At 47.7% G+C, this 23,778-nt stretch overlaps 2 protein-coding genes and 2 long non-coding RNA genes across 10 annotated transcripts; 2 read left to right on the top strand and 2 right to left on the bottom strand.

Annotated features, from left to right (window-relative positions):
* Positions 1-2,655: 2,655 nt before the first annotated feature.
* ZC3H10 (zinc finger CCCH-type containing 10) lies at positions 2,656-10,358 on the bottom strand. 5 transcript variants are annotated; one of them, XM_003906583.5, is made up of 6 exons: positions 10,288-10,358; positions 10,149-10,173; positions 9,748-9,770; positions 8,644-9,479; positions 7,800-7,863; positions 2,656-6,408 (listed from the first exon to the last, which is right to left on the bottom strand). In XM_003906583.5, exons 4-6 carry the CDS (start codon positions 8,801-8,803, stop codon positions 5,052-5,054), a joined length of 1,581 nt encoding a protein of 526 aa, XP_003906632.2. In that variant the 5' UTR covers positions 8,804-9,479; positions 9,748-9,770; positions 10,149-10,173; positions 10,288-10,358; the 3' UTR covers positions 2,656-5,051. The 5 variants fall into 5 exon arrangements, with proteins under 5 accessions (XP_003906632.2, XP_031506403.1, XP_021778187.1 ...); XM_031650543.1 differs by having other exon boundaries at positions 10,119-10,173; positions 10,288-10,310; XM_021922495.2 differs by lacking the exon at positions 7,800-7,863.
* Positions 8,804-11,347, top strand: LOC116268881. 3 transcript variants are annotated; one of them, XR_004176085.1, is made up of 3 exons: positions 8,804-8,892; positions 10,037-10,219; positions 11,038-11,347. It is a non-coding gene; the product is annotated as an uncharacterized LOC116268881 (long non-coding RNA). The 3 variants fall into 3 exon arrangements; XR_004176084.1 differs by lacking the exon at positions 11,038-11,347 and adding an exon at positions 10,735-10,775; XR_004176086.1 differs by lacking the exon at positions 11,038-11,347 and having other exon boundaries at positions 10,037-10,273.
* Positions 11,348-13,217: 1,870 nt separating this feature from the next.
* PA2G4 (proliferation-associated 2G4) lies at positions 13,218-23,490 on the bottom strand. The gene is made up of 14 exons (XM_021922494.2): positions 22,989-23,490; positions 21,111-21,239; positions 20,724-20,829; positions 20,561-20,630; positions 20,184-20,276; positions 18,171-18,234; positions 17,169-17,247; positions 16,627-16,705; positions 16,410-16,543; positions 16,039-16,133; positions 15,787-15,914; positions 15,569-15,622; positions 14,232-14,298; positions 13,218-14,138 (listed from the first exon to the last, which is right to left on the bottom strand). The coding sequence occupies exons 1-13, from the start codon at positions 23,074-23,076 to the stop codon at positions 14,233-14,235; spliced, it is 1,185 nt and encodes a 394-aa protein (XP_021778186.1). The 5' UTR covers positions 23,077-23,490; the 3' UTR covers positions 13,218-14,138; position 14,232.
* Positions 15,344-20,713, top strand: LOC116268880. Its single transcript, XR_004176082.1, has 2 exons — positions 15,344-15,753; positions 20,455-20,713. It is a non-coding gene; the product is annotated as an uncharacterized LOC116268880 (long non-coding RNA).
* Positions 23,491-23,778: the final 288 nt, after the last annotated feature.

Below are 23,778 nucleotides of genomic sequence, written 5' to 3'. Positions count from 1 at the left end.
CTTCCCTAGGGCCAGTAGTATCTCAACTGCTTCACTCAGTTTGCAGAACTATTTAAGAAACAATATTCTCTCTCCTACATCCTCCATATTCCCAGAGGTGAGCAGGTAGAAAAGGAAACAAGGAACTTGGAGGAATTATGAGTGATCTGCTCACCAACTGATAAAGCAGAACTACAGCAGGAACATGGATGAAACTCCTGAGAGAGAAACCTCTCTATAAACTGAAATTTGCCAAGCACTGGAGTAGCGGAGGATGTTCCTGAGGGTGGGCGAATGGAGAGGATGACCTATGGATGTTCCTTTCCAAACTTCTCCCTTCCTCACCTCATCCAGAACATCAGAAATTATATAGGGGATAAAACTTCATCCTCAGGAAGGTCTTGTCCCAGCTGGGGCCCAGGAGCCACAGGATCAGCAGCTGCAATGCAGTTAGTTACCAACACAAGTAAACAGGGTGTGTCCCCGCCCACTGACAATTCTGCTGCCCAGGTGCCACCTGGTGGTGATAAGCAGTAAGTGGACAACAGGAAGGGATGGCCATTTGTTAGAGGAAGTGTCTTACAGCATGAGGCCTACAGGAGGAAAGAGAATAAACTTCCTGGACTTGCAATCTGCATTTATATGTAAACCATAATCGCCTCCAAGAGGCAGAGGCAGAGGCAGAGGGTACTCTGATCTCAGCTCACAAAGATGGGAAGGGCAACAAATTTGAGGAAATTCCTTCCGTATTCTTTATTCCTCAAGTTACTGCCAAGCCAGGCGCGGTGGCTCACCCTGTAATCCCAGCACTTCGGGAGGCCGAGGCAGGCGGATCACCTGAGGTCAGGAGTTCAAGACCAGCCTGGTCAACATGGCAAAACCCCCTCTACTGAAAATACAAAAATTAGCCAAGCATGGTGGCAGGTGCCTGTGATCCCAGATACTCTACTTGGGAGGCTGAGGCAGGAGAATCACTTGAACCCAAGAGGTGGAGGTTGCAGTGAGCCGAGATCATGCCACTACACTCCAGCCTGGGCAACAGAGTGATACTCCATCTCAAAAAACAAACAAATAAAAAAACTGCCAAGTAATGATCCCTTTGTTGGATGGCTATATCATTAGAACTTTCTTATGTCAAGTCTGGAGTCAGACTGCCTGAATAGATTCCTGGCCCCATTCCTTACTTGCAGAACCCTGGGCAGGTTACTTTTTAAGCCTGCTTTCTCCTCTGTAAAATGGGTACAATAATAGTACCCATTGTGTCAACGAGACGTTGCATGTAAAGTGCCTAGCACAGAGCCTTGGCTTACATTAAGCAGTCAACGAATGTTAGCTGGCCGGGCGCGGTGGCCCACACCTGTAATCCCAGCACTTTGGGAGGCCGAGGCGGGCGGATCATGAGGTCAGGAGATTGAGACCATCCTGGCTAACACGGTGAAACCCCGTCTCTACTAAAAATACAAAAAAAAAAAAAAAAAAAATTAGCCAGGCGTGGTGGCGGGCGCCTGTAGTCCCAGCTACTTGGGAGGCTGAGGCAGAATGGCATGAACCGTGGAGGTGGAGCTTGCAGTGAGTGGAGATCGCGCCACTGCACTCCAGACTGGGCGACACAGTGAGACTCTGTCTCAAAAACAAAACAAAACAAAAAAAAAACAAATGTTAGCCATTATTCCAGAACTCCCTTTTTATTTCCTATGTAGCAAACAGGACCTTCCTCCACTGGGCAGCCCTTCAAATATTTGTAGACTTCTATTTGAAGCTGTCTCTTGCCAGCCTTTTCTTTTTTCCAGCAAACCACACTGGTTTGTCAATGGCCCTCTTTAAAAATTACATTTAGAAGAACACACTACTAAGTGGTTATACTTAACGCAGAACATAGACTGCTGTATTTATAATCCATTACCAAGGTTCTACTGCCCTTATGGAGCCTCCTAGAAAGATGCCTAGAACATAGCATGCTCTTAATATTTATAAATGGACACATTGAGGGCTAAGATTCTATTTTTTTGCAGCCAACTGGAAGTCCCAGGTTGTTCTCATGTGAATTATTGCTCATATAGATCTCTAACATTGTTCCCCGACAAGCTCAAGATCTAAGCAAGTTTTTAGTGTGAGAGTGCTCCAGTGTTTTAGTCAATCCAAGTTACAGACACTTTGGATATTATTTAGCTCTTCCTGTGTTACTGTTGATAAATGGGCTTTTTATATGTTTACCCAAGTTGGGGTTTTTCTTTTTATAATAAAACACAGCCCTTGGGCTTATCACTAGAGAACAGAGATTTCACCAACATAAATGCCCTAACCAACACTAAGTACAAGTGTTCAGTTTGATTCCACCAAATGCTATTTTTTTTATCTTATTATTTTTTAACCAGAGCCATGTGAAAGGAAAAAATGCTACTATTAACTGACCCATAATTTTCCTCTTATCTGTGATGACTTAGCAGGTGAGAGGAAAGCAGCTCCTGTAATCTGGGAACTGGTCTGACACAGCCAGGCTTCAGAGCTGTTAGGGCTGACCTGGTGCTCACAGGTAGTACCTGTAAGCTATGTGTGTTTGTGTCCAAAAGTTCTCTTCTATTTGAGGTCAGGAGTTCTCTTGGACACAATCTCACAAAACACCAGCATCGGACAAGATCACTCAGTGACTGTGATGAAGTGAGACAAAAAACAAAATCACTTGACAATTTTGTTTAAGCACAAAACAAGGTCAGTGTGCAAACCACAAAACAGCAAACATCCCCTTTCCCAGCTAGTGACTTCATCATCGACTGCAGCTTAGGTTCACTTGTCTGCCCTTCTTCTAGACAAGCTACCCAATCATAGAGTTATCCTTGCTTCCCTTAACAGCACCCAACCCATAAAAACACCCGCTTTCTTGAATCTTCCCCAAAATCACTTAACCAAATCTAAGTCCTCTAAGTCCTTCCTAACACCCTCATGCTGAGACAGACCACGTATTCTCAATGGTGAGCCCTCCCCCTCACTGCAATGAGCATTAAACCCAACTTGCTCAATTACCAGGTGTATTCTTGGTGGTCTTTAGCTGGAGTAAATACATACAAGACATACAACATCTAAAGTTTCCAAATCTACCTCTTTGGAGATAACTTGGCAAGGAGGAAATACAGTCAGTCAGGATTTGACTGATAATTCATGTTGGTATCTATTGTTACATTCTTCTCTAAATGCTCGTAAGCCATCTCTTTTAATAGTCTAGAACTGCCGGGCGCGGTGGTTCACACCTGTAATCCCAGCACTTTGGGAGACTGAGGCGGGTGGATCACGAGAGATCGATACCATTCTGGCCAACATGATGAAACCCCGTCTCTACTAAAAATAAAAAAATTAGCTGCGCTTGGTGGCAGGTGCCTGTAGTCCCACCTACTCAGGAGGCTGACGCAAGAAAATCACTTGAACCCAGGAGGCGCATGTTGCAGCGAGCTGAGATTGTGCCACTACACTCCAGTCTTCTGGCAACTGAGCAAGACTCCATCTCAAAAAAAAAAAACAAAACAAAAAAAAAAACTTGTACCCCAAAAAAACAACATTAAACTTATCAATGTGTTGCTTCTAAAATCCACAAACAATGTTAGCCCACTTTCAGTCTTTAGGCTTTTTAATGACTGGCCTTGACCTAGCCCACCATCTCCAATCCCAGATGCGACCTGAGTGATCAACCAGACAAGACAGCAAGAGGTAGCACGAGATATAACGAGGGGGAACACAATCCAGGATCACTCTCTACCCCCAAATCTACTGTCCCATTAGACTAGACACCTGAGTTGTTTTCCCTACATCAGCCGTGAGCTGAGGAGGAACTGAGGTTTGACTATTGGGGCCCCTGGCCTTACTGACTAAAGTAGATTTAAAACTTCTGCTATGTGGAGATAGAGGAAAGGGATGGACCCTGAGCCTTGTGTCCCTAGAAGGACTCTTTTCCCAGACCTCCTAAGCCTTGAAGGCTTAAGGAACTGGCCACTGAGGAAGGGCTGGCGTAGGAGGGACATTAACTGCCATCAACTCAGAGGCAACTGCCATCAACTCCACCTGTCCTGCTCTGTTTGAATAAGGACCTGTCAACTATGTAACATCCCATCCCCATTTCTCAGCAAATACACCCTCCTTACTGCCTGCCCCGCTAAATGACCCTAGGAGCCCTGGTTACTAAGGCAACCTGGGAACAGCACATACCGACAGAGACCAGAAACAGATGGGACTATTTTTAAACTAGACTAGGTGGCTCCAAAGCTTTTGCCCCATAAAGTGCCTTCCCCAAAGCCCCATTTGGTCTTGTTCTGGGTCCCTACCCTTCTTCACTGGCTCCTATCCATCTTACCAAAGCTATGTGAGGCTGGGGTCTTTATCCCATTTTGGCATGAGATCTATTTACTGCTCCCATCTTCCACACAGAATATCTAAGCAAGTTTTCACTGCCTCCATTTGTTAAAAATAATTGTTCTTTTATTTCTTTGGAAAGTAGTGGGCCCTGCCCTATGGATTTTCAGGCCAAACTAGGGTAATGAATGCTTCCCTAGTCTCTGGGCTGGAGCACTACGGTCCCAGCCTTCCCAGGGCCCAGAAGCAATTCCTTTATTGTCCAACCCAACCAACTAGGACCCAAATTGTCTGAAGGCTCCTGTCAGGCCTTCTCTCCTAATCACCCACTTCCCAATCTTTCCTGGCTTTCCCTCTGGGCAGGGTATTTTTTTCTTCCAAAACCAGTGCTGGAACCTGTGCTGTGCAGAAGAGAGGACAAGACGAGGGATGTTCCCAAATTCCCGTAAGAGGACACAGCCCTTCAGTCAGTCCTTCCTCTCTGCTGGCTTCAGTCTGCATTCCTCTGCAAGACCCCACTGTGAGGCTTGAAGATGGACAAGAGGACCCTCATAAAAGGGAGGTGAGAGAAAACACACCAACCCAACCCCTCCTCAGGACATACTCCTTGTAGTCTCTTGTCCTAGTTCTCAAGGCAGCCCTTCAGACAGGGCTGGGGAGGGCTAGGCAAGTGGGCAAGGGCCCCTTGACCCCAGCCCTGGGAGGCTATACCAGGGGAGTGTCCATTAGCCCCATCAGTGTGGCATGGCCGTGATGCGCATGCTCTGGGAAGCGATAGGGTAAGTCACCATGGGAGTGGTGGTGTGGCTCATTGTGATTCCTGCCAAGGGTTGGGCCATCGATACAGCCACAGGGGCCACAGGAGCCACAGATACAGCCACAGGAGCCATGGAGACAGGTGGGGGTGCCATTCCCTGGGCAATTGTTTGAGCCAGGGCAGCTGACAGTGGCGTGATCTCTGGGGTCAAGTGTGGGGGTGGGGGTGGTGGAGCAGCAGGAGGTGCAGCATTAGTTGGGGGAGCTGCTGGAGCTCCAGCAGGGGCCACCAGTTCTTGCTGGGACACTGGACGAGGCTGTAGAGCCTGGCTGCTGAGAGTAGTGTGAGTCTGGGCAATGCCATGGTTAAAAGTAGCGACAGTGCCCACAGTGGGGGCCAGAGTCTGCTCAGTCGCTGGTGCAGTGGAGCTCAGGGTTATAACCTTGGCCTGATTGCGGAACTGAGCATTTTGTTCCAGTAATACCTCATTGGTGGCCAGCAGGTTACTGACCTGCTTCTTTAACTCCTCTACCCGCTTTCTGAGCATGGCATTCTCCTCCTCTAGCAGTCTGCACTCCACCCCTCGCGGTGGAGCCAAGCTATATTCATATGACTCAAAATGAGGGCCATCAGGGGGGCAGCATCCACCTCGCCGGCGTTTTGGGCCTGGCTCATGGTCCTCAAAGCCCCTGTCAGGAAGGTCATAGATATCATAGAGATCATGACGTCGTCCTGGGAGGACTGAGCCTGTTGAGCCCCCACCAGTGCCTCCTCCACCCCGAGCATCAAACTCAAAATCCCGCTGCAGGTGACGGAACTTGCACTTGGCTCCTCTCTGACAGTCACCCTTGAGAAAGTCACGGCAGATAGGGACCTCCTCCTTGCCATTTGGTAGGTCTGCCGGTGAAAGGCCAAGGCCAGCTGCTACTTTCTGCCTCAGCCGTGGGGGAAGCTCTCCTGTCTTCTTATAGCCATCCTCATCCTCCTTGGAGCCATGGATGAAACGGCAATTTGGGCGGCTACACTCCTTGTTCTGGAAGTCATGGCAGAAGATGAACTCGTTTTTGCTCACCCCCAAGTTGGACACCTCACTCATGTCTGGGTGGCGGTATCGGCAACGCTTGCCTCGCTTGCACACATTCCTCAAGAAGTCTCTACAGATGGCATCTGAGCTGGCCCCGCCACTGCCTGTCCCTGCCCCACTGGCCTCCTCGCTGCCACCACCTCCAGGGCCTCCACCGCTGCTCCCGGTACCGTTGGCATAGCTGTCCCGGTCAGGCATCCTGGTCCCGCCCAACTCAGGGTTTTCTTTATCTTGCCACTCTTGGTGACCACTACAAAAGAGGAGAACTGTATCAAACAGGAGTCCTCCAGGGAGATCCCACTCTTCCTGACTATAGAGCAGGCGGCCCAGAGGGGCAATGGCTTTAGAGATGGAGAATCTAAGGGATAAGAATTCTGGCTGAAATGTCTGACTCATCAAAAGTCCCGCCCAGGCTTTTGTGCACCTGGTCTGGGTCAGAATGATTCACACTTGCCTGGCTAACAGAGGAGGGAAGGAGTTGGGGTGAAGCCACCTAATTTCACTAATGACGATAGGCCCAGGAGGGAGCAGGGAAAAAATAAGTGTTGGATTTCATCTTTCCTTCTGAGCTGACCTTATTAAAAGTTGTGGAAGTGAAATTAAAACTGCAGTCAGTATCTGAACAGTCTGGGAGGAAACTGGGAATAGTGCCCAAGATGGGCTACTACTGAGCTACTAGGGTTGTAGAAGATGGTAACAAAACTTCCTTAACCCCTTTTCCTTTTCCTCAGGTGAGGGCTCTGCACGTATCAAATCTCTAGAAGCCAAGAAATCCTGGGTGAAGAGACTGGTGTCACCAGCTTGAGGGGAGTCTCAAAACTTGTCATATTTTAGTATTCCCTCCTACCCATCATCACTGTCAGCGGCAGAGAGGTCAGCCCCCTCTATTTCAGGGTATGAGTTCTAAGTTAGAATCTCCACTTCTAGATTTCCAGGACAAACCATTTGTGATAAGGTCAAGGTGGGAAGGAGTTAATTTCACAGGAACAAGTGACCTTTCCCCATTCTCCACCCCCTTCCTACTCCCCTCTGTGAAGATCCCACTGACATCCAGCCACACCATTCCTCAACCCATAAAGATCCTCTTTATTTATAGACTCCATAAAAGCTTTTTAAGTCTCCTATTTCCCAAGAGAGCTTTGGAATGTCAGTCCACTGCCCTGGTTCTAGCCCTCCCCTCTCTCCACCCCTAGTAAGACCTGGAGTCCCTGCTACCACGTGTCTGACCTCCCAAGCCTTTCCTATGCGGTGTTCAGGCTCCCTCTGCCGCTGAAATAGGAAAACTTCACATTGTTCCCTTTGAGCATAAGGGAATCTTTCCTGATTACTTTGGCCTTGACCTACCCCATCCCACTGCTGTGACTTTGCCTTTAGGTCTCCCTAAAACGAACGAACCAAACCAGAGACCACAGTTACATGAGAATCTGTAAGAGGGTCCTCCTCCTCTAAAGGGAGATAGTCCCAGAATAATAGAAGCAATCAAGGAAAGAAGTGGTAAAAGATACAAACTTTTAGTAAAAGGGAATGACCAGGTGAAGTACAAATGCCATCTCTCCAAACCTGGCTCACGTTGCAAGTCGCACCAGCAGCAGATAATTAGATATGATGCTCCTCCCCACCCAACTCTCCCAGAATTGATACCTGAGGTAGCTCAGGTGAAGTCCGGGGCTCCTGTGGGTCTCCACCTCCACATCACTGCTGGGTTCTGAGCAGGAAAAAAACACAGACTTGGGTGGAAGGAGGGGTAAGAGTGGAGGACTATGGGGTGGTTGTCACAAGAAAGAAATCTGACAAAACGGCAAAGCTTAGGGAACGTCAGGATTTTCTCAGGGTTCAAACTGAACTTCACCTGTCCAAGGAAGAAGTGGCCAGTAAGAAGAGTAAGAGATAAAACTAATTCGGAAGGACTGGGAGCATGGGTTGGAAAACCAGCTCTGAGTGAACAAAGGGTGCGGGACGCCCTGCATCAAGATGAAAGAGGATGTGAGGGTCAGAGCCCGGCTAAGGGTTGGAGTTAATAATGGCTAGTGAAGAACCTTAAAAGGGCAGCGCCTGACAGTGCAGTGGGATGGCCGATTAGACTTGGAGGCAGTGATTGTGACGCTTCCCAACACCCTAGAGTTTGCGAAAAAAGTCCTAGGAGTTTTCCCGCAGCAAGTCTTCTAGCTTGGCAGGTTCCGTGCAGTGCCGCTGGCGCTCAGCCGTGGGCTACGTGAAAGGGACACTAAGGGCGCGCGAAGTGAAGCGGGGAGCTGGGGCTCCAGGTGTCATCAAGCTGAGGGGATGGGCAGGGTTGTGACGTCACGAAGCTGGCGTTTGCTCGCGATGCGGGGTCAGTCAGAAAAGGGGCACTGCCCTGGGGTGTGAGGACGAGCCAGCTCGGTTCTGGGGGGCCTTGTGTGGCCCGGCCGAGCCCAGTCGCTGGGCCGGCCCCGACTCCTCCCCTCCGGGCGCGGCCTCCACCTAAGTCTCCCGCCTCCCTCACCTGCCGCCGCCGCCGTAGTTGCTGCTGCCGCCTGCCGGTCCTCTAGCTTCGACAAAGAGCCGCCCACCCGATCGCTCTTCCGCTTCCTGCGGAAGAAGTGACGCTCTAGCCACCAGACCCGGAACCATACTCTATGGTGTACAAAGTAGGCGTGCGACATGCCGCAGGAAGTTCCCACCACGCTTTGCGTGTCACCATGGCAACCTAACCCAAAGGCGCGACGCAGGCTACTAAGCAGTAGTCGTCAAGGTAGGCCTCCTGGAAGGTAGGGGCGGTACCAGCATTGGCCCCAAATAACCCGCGAAATCTAAAACCTGCCTCCAGAGATACATCATATCCAATCCAGCTCCATCGAGATGCAAACCACACCACATAACCCGGGCTGTTGCCTTTGATATCCTCCATAGCACAGGCAGTGACAGGGCAAACTGTAATGATAGAAAACCCCCACCCGATGGAACCATAAAAAACGTAATAGACAAGACGATTTAATTCTTCAGCTAAAAGAGCGGAAGAGGTGATTTATTTTAGGGTTGTTACACTCGGCCACAAATAAACACAGAAATAGTCCAGAATGTCACAAGTCCAGGGCAGAGGACCAACATGGGCAGTTTTGTTTATGAGCAAGGTGGGTCTCAGAGGTGATCGGCGATCAGAGGGCGATGAAGTTCTAGATCCATTGAGACAAGCTCTAGACAGTAGCATGCAGTCCCACAACTTGTACCAGCATCCCCAGCGCCTGGCATTCCATGTTTCTGCTCCTGTGGCCTCCACGATGCAACAACCTAGCGGTTTACTTGGACCTCTGCCTCATCTTTCTTCTTTTGCGCTTCAGCCTGAAAAGCAAACACAGGAATGGAATACACCTATTCTCAAACCAGAGTTCTTTCCCTCCTACATTAAATCAAACGTGCACATAACATGAGGTGGTAAAATGAACAAGCACTACGGTTCTATCGTCCTCTGTTCTATCCTTTGCCCTAGGAAGAAAATACTCAAACGTTTTTCTCCTAAAGATCTTTTAAGATTTCCAAACCAAATGTTTCTCCTAAGTTTTGTCCAAGGAACTTCCCTCCTCCTGGGCTGGCAAAGTCTCCAACATACCTGCGCATTCGCTTCTTCCTCCACTAGCAACCGTTCACAAGCAGCAGATAATTTTTTTAAAAAAAAGAGAGATAAAGCTTATTAGTAGGCTTAGGAGGGATATGAAATGCACTCTTTAGAACCGGGCAGATTCTTAACCAAGTATGAGATTGGTCGTAGCAACTACATCAGTAACTGGGACACCCTCGCAACATAAAATCAGACTTCCACCCTTTTCTAATTCCCACCCTCTCTACCCATAGCACTTAACCGCTAGCTCTCTTACAAACTACTTTTCCTCTCCCACCAGCTCTTGGTACCCTTGAAACCCAGTAGTTCAGAAGGTATGGCGGACTTTCCTCAGTCTCCCCCTACTACTCGCCAACTCCTACCTCCCAAGCTTACTACCAGGAACCGCTCACCTTGGCTCTCATGGCGCAGAGGTTTCTACAGGGAAAGAGAGAAAGGCTACAGTTAGTTTGGTGTGATGATGGTAAGTGTCGAGGTCAGATGTCTACGGATTGTACGCGGAATCCGATCACAAGAAGCAAACACACTCACCCGGAAAAATGGCGCTAAGGCCGAGAGAAAGCCGAGGTTCCGTCTACGGCTATTTAATGGAGCGCCGGGTGTCGTCACTTCCGCTTTCCACTCCTTTTCCCCAGGGGCGGGGTTACCCAATGGGCGTAACAATGGTTTTCGGACCCTATTGAGGAGGAGTAGGTTGAGTTAGTTCTCTCCGAAGACTGAGTATTTGGTTTTCGAGTTACCAATTCCCCCCCAGATTTAGTATGAGGACGCTGTGTTAAACGTTAGCACCTATTTCCCATATTGGATCGAGAGGTGCCCACGGGGAAAAAATAGTAACTGCCACCTTCCCTCGCATTGCTTCTTGGGAGTTGCAGTTCCCTGGAGAAGTCATCCATTTTGCTATAGATAGGCGCGAACTGTACAGAAATTCTTGTTTTACTTGTTTGCCTTCTTTTTTTTTTTTCTTTTTTGAGACAGGATCTCACTGTGTCACCCAGGCTGGAGTGCAGTGACGGGATCTCGGCTCATCGCAATTTCCGCCTCCTGGGTTCAAGCGATTCTCCCGCCTCAGCCTCCCGAGCAGCTGGGACAACAGGCGCGCGCCACTTGGCTAATTTTTGTATTTTAATAGAGACGAGGTTTCGCCGTGTTGCCCAGGCCGGCCTCGAACTCCTGAGCTCAAGCCATCCGCCCGCCTCGGCCTCCCAAAGTGCTGGGATTAAAGGCATGCGCCACCACGCCCAGCCGGTTTGCCTTATTTTCTAAAATAAATTGCTTCAGGGTGATTCGATTCCGGAACCATCGAAGGTCCTAAGATTTCAGAACAAAGGAAGATATAAAGTGGGGATTCGGGAAAGCTGCCATACTTCAAAAAATATCCTTTCACTGTTTAAGATAGAGCAATTCTTTTTCCTAAACTTCAAGAATAAAATAGCTGACTATGGTCTTTCCTCACGAAGCCTGAAGCAAAATATCACTAGAGATTCCTGGCTACAGCCGGGCGCGGTGGCTCACGCCTGTAATCCCAGCACTTTGGGAGGCCGAGGCGGGCGGATCACAAGGTCAGGAGATCGAGACCATCATGGCTAATATGGTGAAACCCCGTCTCTACTAAAAATACAAAAAATTAGCCAGGCATGGTGGTGCCTGCCTGTAGTCCCAGCTACTCGGGAGGCTGAGGCAGGGGAATGGAGTGAACCCAGGAGGCGGAGCTTGCAGTGGAGCCGAGATCACGCCATGGCACTCCAGCTGGGCGACAGAGCGAGACTCCGTCTCAAAAAAAAAAAAAAAAAGAAAAGAAAAAAGAGATTCCTGGCTACAATGCATCATTTGTTCAGAAAATACGTCAGCGGGCCGGGCGCGATCATCCCAGCACTTTGGGAGGCTGAGGTGGGGGAATCTCGAGCCCAGGAAGTCGAGGCTGCAGTGACCTATGCAGTGATTATCTAGGGGTGAAGAGCGAACCAAGGGACATAGGGAGAAAATTAGCCAAATCTAGGGAAAGTATGACATTTGGTGTTCAGATAAAGAACTTCCCACTTTGATTGCATGCTCAGGTGAGAAGCACTGGAAAACAACCAGAACCCCTATTTGGCTACAGGAAAGTTTTGAGTTAATGGGGGATGAAAAAGCACCCTTTCCCTAGAGAGAGACTTCATCTTATAGTTTAAAATACTGTAACATTTTGTATGTGATTGTTACAGTCCCTCTTTTTTTGTGGTTTCTCTTTATTATATTCTATAACATTTCACTTTCAATCCCTGAAAAACGTTTTTAAAATTAGGTTCCTTCTAAGTAGTTCTAGTATTGTCACCACCCAAACATATATGACAAGTTTTTTGAAACAAAAAAAACCTATCAGAATTATTTTGTATCAATTCCACCAAGATTTCAACTGATGATTGCCAACTGGTCTATAAGCTCTTTAGGGAAATTCTGTTTTGTTTTTGATACGGAGTTTCACTCTTGTCACCCAGGCTGGAGTGCAGTGGCACGATCTTTGCTCACTGCAACCTCCGCCTCCTGGGTTCAAGCGATTCTCCTGCCTCAGCCTCCCAAGTAGCTGGGATTACAGACGCCTGCCACTAAACCCGGCTTTTTGTATTTTTAGTAGAGATGGGGTTTCACCATGTTGGCGAGGCTGGTCTTGATCTCCTGACCGCAGGTGATCTGCCTGCCTCGGCCTCCCAAAGTGCTGGAATTACAGGCATGAGCACTTGGCCGTTTTTTTTTTTTTAAATAGACTTAATTTTTTAGAAGTTTTAGGTTCACAGCAAAATTGAGGAAGGTTAGACATTTCCCACACATATAGCCTCCCCCTTTATAAACATCCCTCCACCCTGCCAGAGTGGTACATTTGTTAACAATTGAACCTACGTTGATATACCATTATCACCCCAAATCCAGTTTAGTTTACACTACAGTTCACTCTTGGCATTGTACATTCTTTGCCTTTGGACAAATGTGTAAGCAAGGAGAGAGGGATGAACAGGCAAAACACAGAGGATTTTTAGGGCACTGAAACCATTATTTTAATGGTGGATATACGTCATTAGACATTTGTGCTGTGTTCAGTTCTGTTCACTTGTAGTATCTCTAGTTTAGCAATGCCTGACATGCAGTAAGATAAACTAATTACCCATCTGACCTCAGTCTGGCCCTGAAAACTAGTGTACCAGACATTCTTCCTGGCTTCCTGAATTCAAGATAAACATTAAGTGTCCTAGCCCCAAACAAATATTAGCAGTGAGGACTGTTTCTACTTAGAAAATTACATCACCCAACTCCAGCAGATAACTTACTATGTCATCAAAGATTCTAGGATTTGTGTCTTCTGCAAGTCAAGACATTGCTCGTTTTGGGAAGGCAGAGCATGGCACTGTGGAGGAACAGTTCCAATACTACTTCAACTGACATTCTCCCCATCTCCATCAAATAAGAGCAGCATACAAAGCACATCATTATGAGCAAATCCAAATTTATTTTAATGTCATGTCATTTTCAATGTGTTTAAAAACCTCATAAGTTAGTGGGAGCCCTAGTTTCCTGGGACAGCATGCCAGAGGTACTGAAATTTGTCACCTTTCTCTACAAACCCCCAGCAATCCAATCCAAGTCCATAGCTTCAGAAAGCCAGGAGTTGTATCTTCAGTCAGTCTACTCCTCTGGTTCTTGGTTTTTCTTTCAAGGGAGGGAGATCACAATATTTCAAACAGGGAACAAAACCAGTTGAGCTTCCAGCTCAGGTTTGTGTAAGATGGAGTGAGGAAAGACCCCACTGACTCCAGAGAAAAGGGTAAGGTTGAGATGGATTATTTCTTTACAGCTTTGTGAAAATGGAAGAAAAAAGATTTACAAATGAGGATCCATTTCATAGATGAGAATCTCTTCATAAATGAAGGCTCCAGCTCCTAAAATGGGAGGGGCCTGACTGGACAGCCTGAATCAGATGAGGAATCGGCCACACTGAATAAAAACAATCTGAAAAATAATCCTCCTAATTTTGAAGCCAGATAAAATACTTGGGGAGAATGGAAAAAAGAGGAAAAAGCCCCAAACAGATGGAAAAATGCTGACATCAGAGTGGTATAAAAAATTCAGCTGAGTTTTCAGTGGTGATGGCTAATTTAGCCCTGTTCTGTAGTAGGGCACAAACCTTGACCAAGCAGAGTAGTAGAAAAGGCTAGAAAGAGGGGCTTGAAGACGATGAATTTTGACTCCTGATTTTATTATTCAATTTCTTTTTTTCATTTAAAGTAGTCTTCCGTGGTTGGGAAGCCTCGCCTCCCAAGACCAGAGTCAGTTGGAGCTGGTTGTTGTTGGAAGGGAGTGGGCTGGGGAACTGGGGTGGGGGCAGGGAGACCCCCGCTCTGCTGGCGGTCCTAGATGGAGAAGAAGAACTGCACTTCACAGAGTCTGGGGTGTGTTGGGAAGGGGATGAGGCAGGAGCAGCAAGCTGGGGAGATGGGACCCACCTCAGTCCCCAGCTTCATTTTCTTCTAATGTTTCCCCACTGGTGGCATTCTCTGCAGTCTTGGAGGCCTATATGCAAGAAAAGGAGAGGGAGAAGACGTGTCAGTTTCTAACTATTTGGGGGTAGTGTCTGGGACCAGAGATAAAAGTGTTTTTTTTTTCTGAGACAGTCTCACTCTGTCGTCCAGGCTGGAGTGCAGTGGTACAACATGGCTTGCTGTAGCCTCAACTTCCCTGGGCTCAGGTGATCCTTCCACCTCAGCCTCCCAGGTAGCTGGGACTATAGGCACATGCCACCATGTTGCCCAGGCTGATCTTGAACTCCTGGGCTCAAGTGATCCTCCTGCCTAGGCTTCCCAAACTGTTGGGATTATATGTGTGAACCACCACACCCAGCCATAAAGTTATCTCAATCCTCTGGGTCACAGATGAAATAAAGATATACAGGTCTCTGACTTATAATGGTCAACCTATGATTTTTCAACTTTACGATGGTGTGAAAGCAATATGGATATTTCAATACATGATAATTTGTTCAATAAATGTTTTGAGCACACTGAAGGTAGGCCAGGCTAAGCTATGACGTTCATGGTAGGTTAAGGTATATCAAATCCATTTTGAGTCAGGCATGGTGGTGGCTACTCAGCAGGTTAAGGCCGGACAATCACTTGAACCCAGAAGGAGCACGAGGCTACAGTGAGCTATGATCATGCCACTACACGTCAGCCTGGGTGACAGAGTGGGATCATCTTTTTTTGAGACGGAGTTTCACTCTTGTTGTCCAGCAGAAATGGTGCGACCTCGGCTCACTGCAACCTCTGCCTCCCAGGTTCAGGTTCAAACAATTCTCCTGCCTCAGCCTCCCGAGTAGCTGGGATTACAAGCATGTGCCACCACGCCCAGCTAATTTTGTATTTTTAGTAGATACGGGGTTTCTCTACGTTGGTCAGGCTGATCTCAAACTCCCGACCTCAGGTGATCCATCCGCCTTGGCCTCTTAAAGTGCTGGGATTACAGGCATGAGCCACTGTGCCTGGCCAAAACAAGGCTGGGCATGGTGGCTCATGCCTGTAATCTCAACAGTTTGGGAGGCTGAGGTGGGAGGACTGTTCAAGGCCAGGAGTTTGAGACCCTGTCTCTTAAAAAATATATATATATATTTTAAAATCCATTTTGACTTATAGTATTTTCAATTTATGATGGGTTTACTGGGACAAGTCCTATCATATTAAGTTGAGGAGCATCTATACAAACATCCGTATCCCACTACAACCTAACACAGTGGGAGAAAGAGGGATCAGGTTCACCCTGCCAGGGAAGGATGGTAGTAACAACACACCTTCTTTTTTTTCTTTTTCTGGGTTTTTCGACTTGCAGAACTCTGGAGGAGGGCCTGGAAAACAGGAAGAAGGAAAAAAATTTTGAGGAATGTGGAGGAAATTAAAAACAAAGGGTTACTTTCAGTACTGTAGCTCTCTTCAGGACTTTGCTGGCATTGAGCCCTCACTTCCAGGCAGGTACCATGTACGTATTTACCACCTTCTATTCCACACTAACCTTTAGCTCTGCATCCTGGACCTCCATCTCAGACTTGTAGAGGTCAGGTTCAAAGGGACCACTGGTTATCCGCATGGGGCCATTGGGCATGAGCAGAACTGTAAATTTAAACTGGGCAACAAATTCACCTATGGCAAAAATGAAGATGTGTTTCGATAAAAAGTTCCTTTGTCATACTTAGCTCTTCTGAATTTATAGGAAGGATATCATATAATCAGGGAATCCAAAGTGAAGCTCTTTTTTAGAACTCACCCTCCTTCTCATAGAGAACATTAAATGGTTGCAGCAGTTCATGTTTGGCGCACTCCACCACACCCATCCGAGCCTTCTTCTCATCTTCAAATGCTCTGGCAGGGAAGATGATATTCAGAGGTATCCTTAACTCCCCGTCAAGTCTTACCATTTTGCTCATATTTTAAAATAGCTCCTACCCTCAGGCAGAAATCATGCTTAGGATTGCTCTTTTACATTACCTTCAGTGAGAAGGAGATGGGGAGAGAGAGGGAGGGAGTGAGCACGTGCACGCTACAAGTCTAGGCAGGAAGGGAGAGGAAAAAGTGTTCCTGGGTGTATGGTCTGTGAGTCAGACTGGTTCCATGTACTATCATTGCTAAGTGTAGTACCTTAAAGTAAATGGCATGGCATCAAAACGCCTTTCCACCTCACTGAAGAAGGCACGTGAAGTTTTCATTTTCAGTCCATACTGTTTAGAGGGGTCTCGTTTGTAAATAGTGGTTCTCTGTCCTGCATCCTTGGCCTGAAAGAGTAATTTAAGTAACATTTGGTCTGGTGAACACTCTCATAGTCACCCCTCTTTGCCAACTCTGGTACTCTCCTCACCTTGCCCTCTCCTGAGCTGACGAGAACATCCACAGCATATACTTCATGTACCTCAAATTCAGCTTTTTCATGGTCCTTCCTAAAAGGAATAGAGAGAAAGGGAACTTTTTTTTTTTTTTTGACACAGAGTCTCATTCTGTCACCCAGGCTGGAGTGCAGTGGCGCAATCTCAGCTCACTGCAACCTCCGCCTCCCAGGTTCAAGCAACTCTCCTGCCTCAGCCTCCCAAGTAGCTGGGACGACAGGAACACACCACCACGCCTAGCTCATTTTTGTATTTTTTAGTAGACAGGGTTTCGCCATATTGGTCAGGGTGGTTCCGAACTCGTGACCTCAGGTGATCCACCTGCCTCAGCCTCCCAAAGTGCCGGGATTACAGGCATGAGCCACCACGCCCGGCCTAGAGAAAGGAAATATTAAGAGCAACAGGTCACTCCTGAAAGCATGGAGTAAAGGGTAGACAAGATTCAGTTGGGAGTATAGAAAAAAACCTGATGACTAGTCTGGTACGGTAGAAGGTGATGAATAGGGTTGGCACCTACTTCTGCTGGTCTGTGGGATTCTGGATAATGGTTTTTTCTCCATCGATGACATGCTGCTTCAACTGGTGTGACAGCATACCTGTAGACAGGACACAACCTATGGAACGAGCTATCCAGTATCCTAAAAGGTTTCCAAATCTACCTACTTCAGTAGTTTGAAGGGGTAAGCAGTGAGAAAACTACCTGGTTATGGAAACACAGGGCTCTGAGATTTCTGGCTTAGACTGGGTTATAGCTGGATAGATCTTCAAGGGGGCAAAAGCCTTAATTCTGCAAAGCAACTCATTCTTTTTTTTTTTTTTTTTTTTTTTTCTGAGATGGAGTTTCGCTCTTATTGCCCAGACTGGAGTGCAATGGTGCGATCTCAGCTCACTGCAACCTCTGCCTCCGGGGTTCAAGTCTCACCAAAACCTCCCAAGTAGCTGGGATTACAGGCGCCCGCCACCACGCCCAGCTAATTTTTGTACTTTTAGTAGAGACGGGGTTTCACCATGTTGGCCAGGCTGGTCTTAAACTCCTGACTTCAGGTGATCCGCCTGCCTTGGCCTTCCAAAGTGCTGGGATTACAGGAGTGAGCCACCGCGCCTGGCAAAGCCACTCATTCTTAGACCCTCAACCCTGTTAGCTGTTCTCACCTTCTTTTTTTTTTTTCTTTTTTTTTTTTTTTTTTGAGACAGAGTCTCGCTCTGTGGCCCAGGCTGGAGTGCAGTGGCCAGATCTCAGTGCAAGCTCCGCCTCCCAGGTTCATGCCATTCTCCTGCCTCAGCCTCCCGAGTAGCTGGGACTACAGGCGCCCGCCACCTCGCCCGGCTATTTTTTTGTATTTTTAGTAGAGACGGGGTATTTTGTATTTATTTTGTATTTTTGTATTTTTTAGTAGAGACGGGGTTTCACCGTGTCAGCCAGGATGGTCTCGATCTCCTGACCTCGTGATCCGCCTGTCTCGGCCTCCCAAAGTGCTGGGATTGCAGGCTTGAGCCACCGCGCCCGGCCTGTTCTCACCTTCTATTGGCGTGCAGTTAAATGAGTGGGCAACTTTGTTCCAGGCTTCTGTCACTTGTGTGTTCTAGAAGTACAACATCAAACAAAAGGTGAGATATCAGGAGCTAATAAGTTCTCTACAATGAGAATAAGAAGCATAAAAGAACTGAACTGAGCATTCTTTTTTTTTTTTTTGAGATGGAGTCTAGCTTTGTCGCCAGGCTGGAGTGCAGTGGCGTGATCTCGGCTCACTGCAACCTCTGCCTCCTGGGTTCAAGCTCTTCTCCTGCCTCAGCCTCCTGAGTAGCTGGGATTACAGACATGCACCACCATGCCCAGCTAATTTTTGTATTTTTAGTGGAGACTGGGTTTCACCATGTTGGCCAGGATGGTCTCGATCTCCTGACCTCGTGATCCGCCCACCTCAGCCTCCCAAAGTGGTGGGATTACAGGCATGAGCCACCGCACCTGGCAGAACTGAGCCTTCTAATATCATCCATCAAGTCCCAATGATACTCAATTCACTGGTTTTTCGTTTCATAGCTTGATTATCCCTACAATCTAAAAATACTTTATACAGATGCTCCCCAACTTGCAATGGGGTTATATCTCAAAAAAACTCATCGTAAGTTGAAAATATCACTAAGTCAAAAATGCATTTAAAGGCCGGGCGCAGTGGCTCAAGCCTGTAATCCCAGCACTTTGGGAGGCCGAGACGGGCGGATCACAAGGTCAGGAGATCGAGACCATCCTGGCTAACACGGTGAAACCCCGTCTCTACTAAAAAATACAAAAAACTAGCCGGGCGTGGTGGCGGGCGCCTATAGTCCCAGCTACTCGGGAGGCTGAGGCAGAAGAATGGCATGAACCGGAAAGGCGGAGCTTGCAGTGAGCTGAGATCCGGCCACTGCACTCCAGCCTGGGCGACAGAGCAAGACTCCGTCTCAAAAAAAAAAAAAAAAAAAAAAAAAAAAAATGCATTTAATACACCTAACCTACCTATCATAGCCTAGCCTACGTTAAATGTGCTCAGAGCACTTAAAAAACATTATCCTACAATTGGGCAGAATTATCTAACATATGCCTATTTTATAATAGTGTTGAATATCTCATGTAATTTACTAAATACTACATGGAAAATGAAAACCAGAATGGTTGTATGGGTACTCAAAGCATAGCTTCTACTGAATGTGGCATCAAGCCGAGGACCAGGTGTATTTGCATATCATTTTACCCCGTGCTTTCACAAAGATGGTCTACTTCAATAAATTTTGCAAGTGAACAGGGCAGATGTATATCCCAATCTAGAAGACAAGAAAACTGAGTCTCAGGTTAAATGATTTGCCCCAGGTTAAATGACTAAGTGAAAGAACTTGGTCATAAAAAAGAACCTGGGTTTTCTTTTTTCTTTTTGCAGAGACGGGTCTCGCTATGTTTCCCAAGCTGGTCTCAAACTCCTGGGTTCAAACAATCCTCCCACCTTGGCCCCCCAAAGTGCTGGGATTATAGATATGTGCCACCACATGCCTATAATGTTAAGTTCAGTGTTTATCCTTTTTTACGTGGCATTCTAATCTGTTTTGTGGGGACAGCAAATGCTTATTTTTCCTTTTTCTTTTGTGAAACAGGGTTTCATTGTTGCCCAGGCTGGAGTGCAGTGGCATGATCATAGCTCATCACAGCCTCAATCTCTCAGGCTCAGGTGATTCTCCCACCTCAGTCTCCCTGGCAGCTGGGAATACAGGCACACATTACCATGCCCAGCTAATTTTTGTATTTTTTGTAGAAATGGGGTTTCACCATGTTTCCCAGGCTGGTCTTGAACTCCCAGCCTCAAGCTATCCTCCTACCTTGGCCCCCAAAAGTGATGGGATTACAGACATGAGCCACTGTGCCCAGCCAAATATAACTAATTTTAAAAAGCTGTTTTATAAGGGGTCTATAGGGGAGGTTCGTAGTTTCATATAGAGTAGCAACAGGTGTCTAATGCATCTTTGGTTCAACCAAGCTTTGGAACTGGATAAAATAGCTTACCTGATTTCCAGGTTTGACCAGGCGTAGGGCAGCTTCAGCACAAAGGTGAGCTGCCTTAATAACATCTGCTTTCCTCCCTGTTACTTGGGTCCCCTGTAGATAAGGACATGCAATCAGTATCTTCCTGGAAAGTTTGTTAACTCAGCTGGCTATCTGGTTAATATCTGTGAACCCATATGCGAAGGCCAGCCAATGAACAGGAGGGTAAAAGCAGCAACAACAACAGCAACAGCAACAACAACAAAAAGCCTTTCTCCTTTTGCTTCTCTAGACGCTCTCTTGACCTGCATGATGATTGGGGGTGGGAATAAGAAGGAAATAGCGGTGCATTCCCTCCACCCCCAAGGCTGAACAGAGATCAAAAGCAGGCCACCTACCTGAGCTACACCAACCACAAAAGTATGTGCTACATTAGCGATGAAGCCATCCACATGGACCCCAAGGTCACTGAAAGGCAAGATCAGAGTGTACTGCATTAGGAACTGGCATTTTGTAAATCCTTTAAAAAAAGAAAAATGCTTTAAAACGGTTTAACCTTACATTTTTACCAAGTCACCTTCCTTGAGAATATAATCCTGGTCGCTCTTCAAAGGGGAGAAGTGACATACACAGTTATTTACCGAAATGCTGGTGGGAAAAGCAATACCTGTAAAGAAAAAATCATCAGCCTACTGCCTTGCTGTCTCCCAGAAGCCCTAGTGCCCTTCAGAAAAGTGGAAGGATTTTTTCAGGGTCTTGCTTAAGTTTCATCAGTTTGTATTAGGTAGGAAACTGCTTATATCCCACTTGCCATTCCAAATTTCCAAATATCTCAGCCAGAGCCAGGGTGGGGACTGCATCATTACAGTGAAAAAAATAAAAACATATAGGACCAAATAAGGGTCAAACAGGAAATTAGTGAGGGATTTTTTTTTTTTTTTTTTTTACCTTTCTTCATTTCCTTTTCTTTCTTGAAGATTTTCCCTGTTTCTTCCATAATCATGGCATCACCTTTCTCACACAGGCTCAGTACCGACACACCCGAGCTAGATGCTTCCACCAAGGACCGAAGTACCCCTGAGGACAGAATCCCATCATGTCAGCCTTGTATGTATTCATTGTCTAGTTACCTCCCAAGGAATACCTGGAAGTTGAACTTAAGAGTTTCTAATACTCCCTAGTGCCATTGCCCTGAGGCTGAAAGGTCAACATTCCCTTCTCTTCCTTACATTATGTGACAACTGGGTATATACAATCCATCTCCTTAGGCAAGGCCTCGGACTTTCCAAAGATGCTACCTTTGGTGTGACAGGACAGAGTTATGAACTTCAGAGGGTTCTTGCCATGGTATCCCCACATACATGGAAAGACTAGATGAAATTTATAGGCATCAGGGACAAGAATGTAGACAGAATTGCTGACTCAAAGCTGAAGCACTGTTAAATGTTACCGCCTTCCTTTCTCAGACACTCTAATTAGGTGTTAGGAATCTCAATCTATGTAGACTTAATTCCTCATAAACAAGTGTATAAGCCAAGGGGACTTAATCTAAGGTCCCTGGGTTTCATTTCGGGGGATCATGGCTTATCTCAAAGAAATATGAGGCCAAAGTTATAAACTGTAAGAAAGGGATTTTCTGATTCAAATCCCTAGTATCTCAAATACTTAAAGGCACCAAAACCAGGGTACTATACTAAATGTCCACTGTGATATAAAGCACAGGTTTGAGTTTTGAAATCTCAGTTTTGGTGATTCTTTGAAAGCCGGTAAAACTCAGATTTTCACCAACAGGATGGGAGGCATCCTAAATACCTCTTTCCCACCATCTTTGCTGTTAAAACCATTTAAAAACACAATGACAAGCAGTTTGTATCTCCCTAACTGGGTTTTAAATAAAATGGAAAGGCTAACTAGAAAGAGAGAAAAGAGAAAGTGACATCGCCTAGAGTGGCAGGCAACTGCTGAGATCCTCAGAGCACAGTTGGAATAAGGATGACTTGTGAAAATCCTAAAATCAGTCCTCCCTTTTCCAGTAATGTTCGCAAGCTTGCCTAATTGGGATAAGACGGAGACCTCAAAACATTTGAGTTGTCAAGTCACTTTGAACAACAAATGTGAATGCTAACTAAGGCTATCTGCACAGATTGGAAAGGTAGTAGTAATGAGTAACTTCAAGAAAAGCCATATATATCTCCAAAACTTGTGTTAGAAGCTCCAGGAGTGCTCTCCAACGGTCCCCTTAGCTGGCCCAAGGGTAGAAGGGGGCCCCCACCAGGGTAAGAGCTGAAGAAGGAAAGGCTCCAGCAAAGCACGTGGTGGGGAAGCTGGTGTCAGGGACAGTACTGGAGGAAGAAGGGGGCCAGCCATCCGCAAGGGGACCCAGCAACACGTGCCGGCTCGGCTCCTGACGCCCCGGAGACGCGACAAAAACAGAGGGGCGCTTCTGTCGCCAATAGCTGGGCGCTTCCTTTTCGAGGTGGCCTCGCCGTTGCCAGAATCAGAGGAAGCAGAAATTGGGAATGAAGGATAGGAACAAGAGAAAACACGTCTTGCCTCCTAACAAACGGCCTCGGGTCGAAGCCTGCCAGGTTACCCTCTCTCCGCTCATCCCGGTCGCCGACCCGCACCTCCATAGACTTCAGCCTGGGCCTGGCCGCTCAGGTCCCAGGAGCGACACCGGGTCTTCCCACCACGCCGCCCCCAGCGGACTGGTGCGGACCCCTCAGTAGCTCAGTTAGCATGACCCCTCCGCTCCAGCCCCTTCAGGGCCAGCCTGGCACCTTTCCCTGTCAGCCTTGATTCCCCGACCCCCGAGGCCGCACTCACTGTTGGCGATGTCGCCCCCCATCTTATACTTGGTCACGACCAGGTCCTCGGCGATAGTTTGCTCCTGCTGCTCGTCCTCGCCCGACATCTTCCTACTACCACCACTGCAGCCTCGTTTCCCCTGAGCCGCCGCCGCCTCTGTCTCCCTTCCCAGCCACAGGCTGTGGTCAGAGTCCCCTCGATCCTCGAGGAGAGGGCGAGCGAAAGCGCGAGCAAGCAAGGGAGCGGGCAAGCAGGCGAGAGCGAGAAGCTGTGAGCGCGCGGGCTGAGGCGCAGGGCACGCTGGGAAAACTAGTCCTCTCCACCGCCAGCCTTTAGCCGCCCTCGAGGGCTTTCGAACTACAATTCCCAGCCTGCCTCTCGCGCTCCTAAGCCAGGCCCTGGGGCCTTGCCCTCCAAGGGCCTCGCACGCCGGAATCGCCGGGCACGCTGGGAAGGGTCAGGCTCCGGCGGGAAGGCGGAGCCGTTGGGGAGCTTGAGGGGAAGCGTGGTCTCTCCCGGAAAAACCACTTCCACCGAGAACGCGAGCGAAAGCCAGTAACAGAGGGGCGGGCTGAGGGAAGAGGGGCGGAGCTACGGCGGGGAAATAGGTTTAGAGTCGAGCGAGCAGGGGTGGAGTAGAGTGGAGCCGCGGCGGGTGGGCAGTGTCTGCACCTAGGGCGGGGAGGCTGGGTGCGCCCTTCCTCGGATACTTGGGTCGGCTGGCGAAACCCGCCCAGCCGGTCCGGTCGTCCTCTGAAGCTGGGAGAACAGGGAGGGGCAGACAGGTGGAAGAAGACCAAGGGTGCTG

This window comes from Papio anubis, chromosome 9 (assembly GCF_008728515.1).
Source record: "Papio anubis isolate 15944 chromosome 9, Panubis1.0, whole genome shotgun sequence".
NCBI classification, from domain to species: Eukaryota; Metazoa; Chordata; class Mammalia; order Primates; family Cercopithecidae; genus Papio; species Papio anubis.
This window is presented reverse-complemented; position numbering and strand designations above follow the sequence as displayed.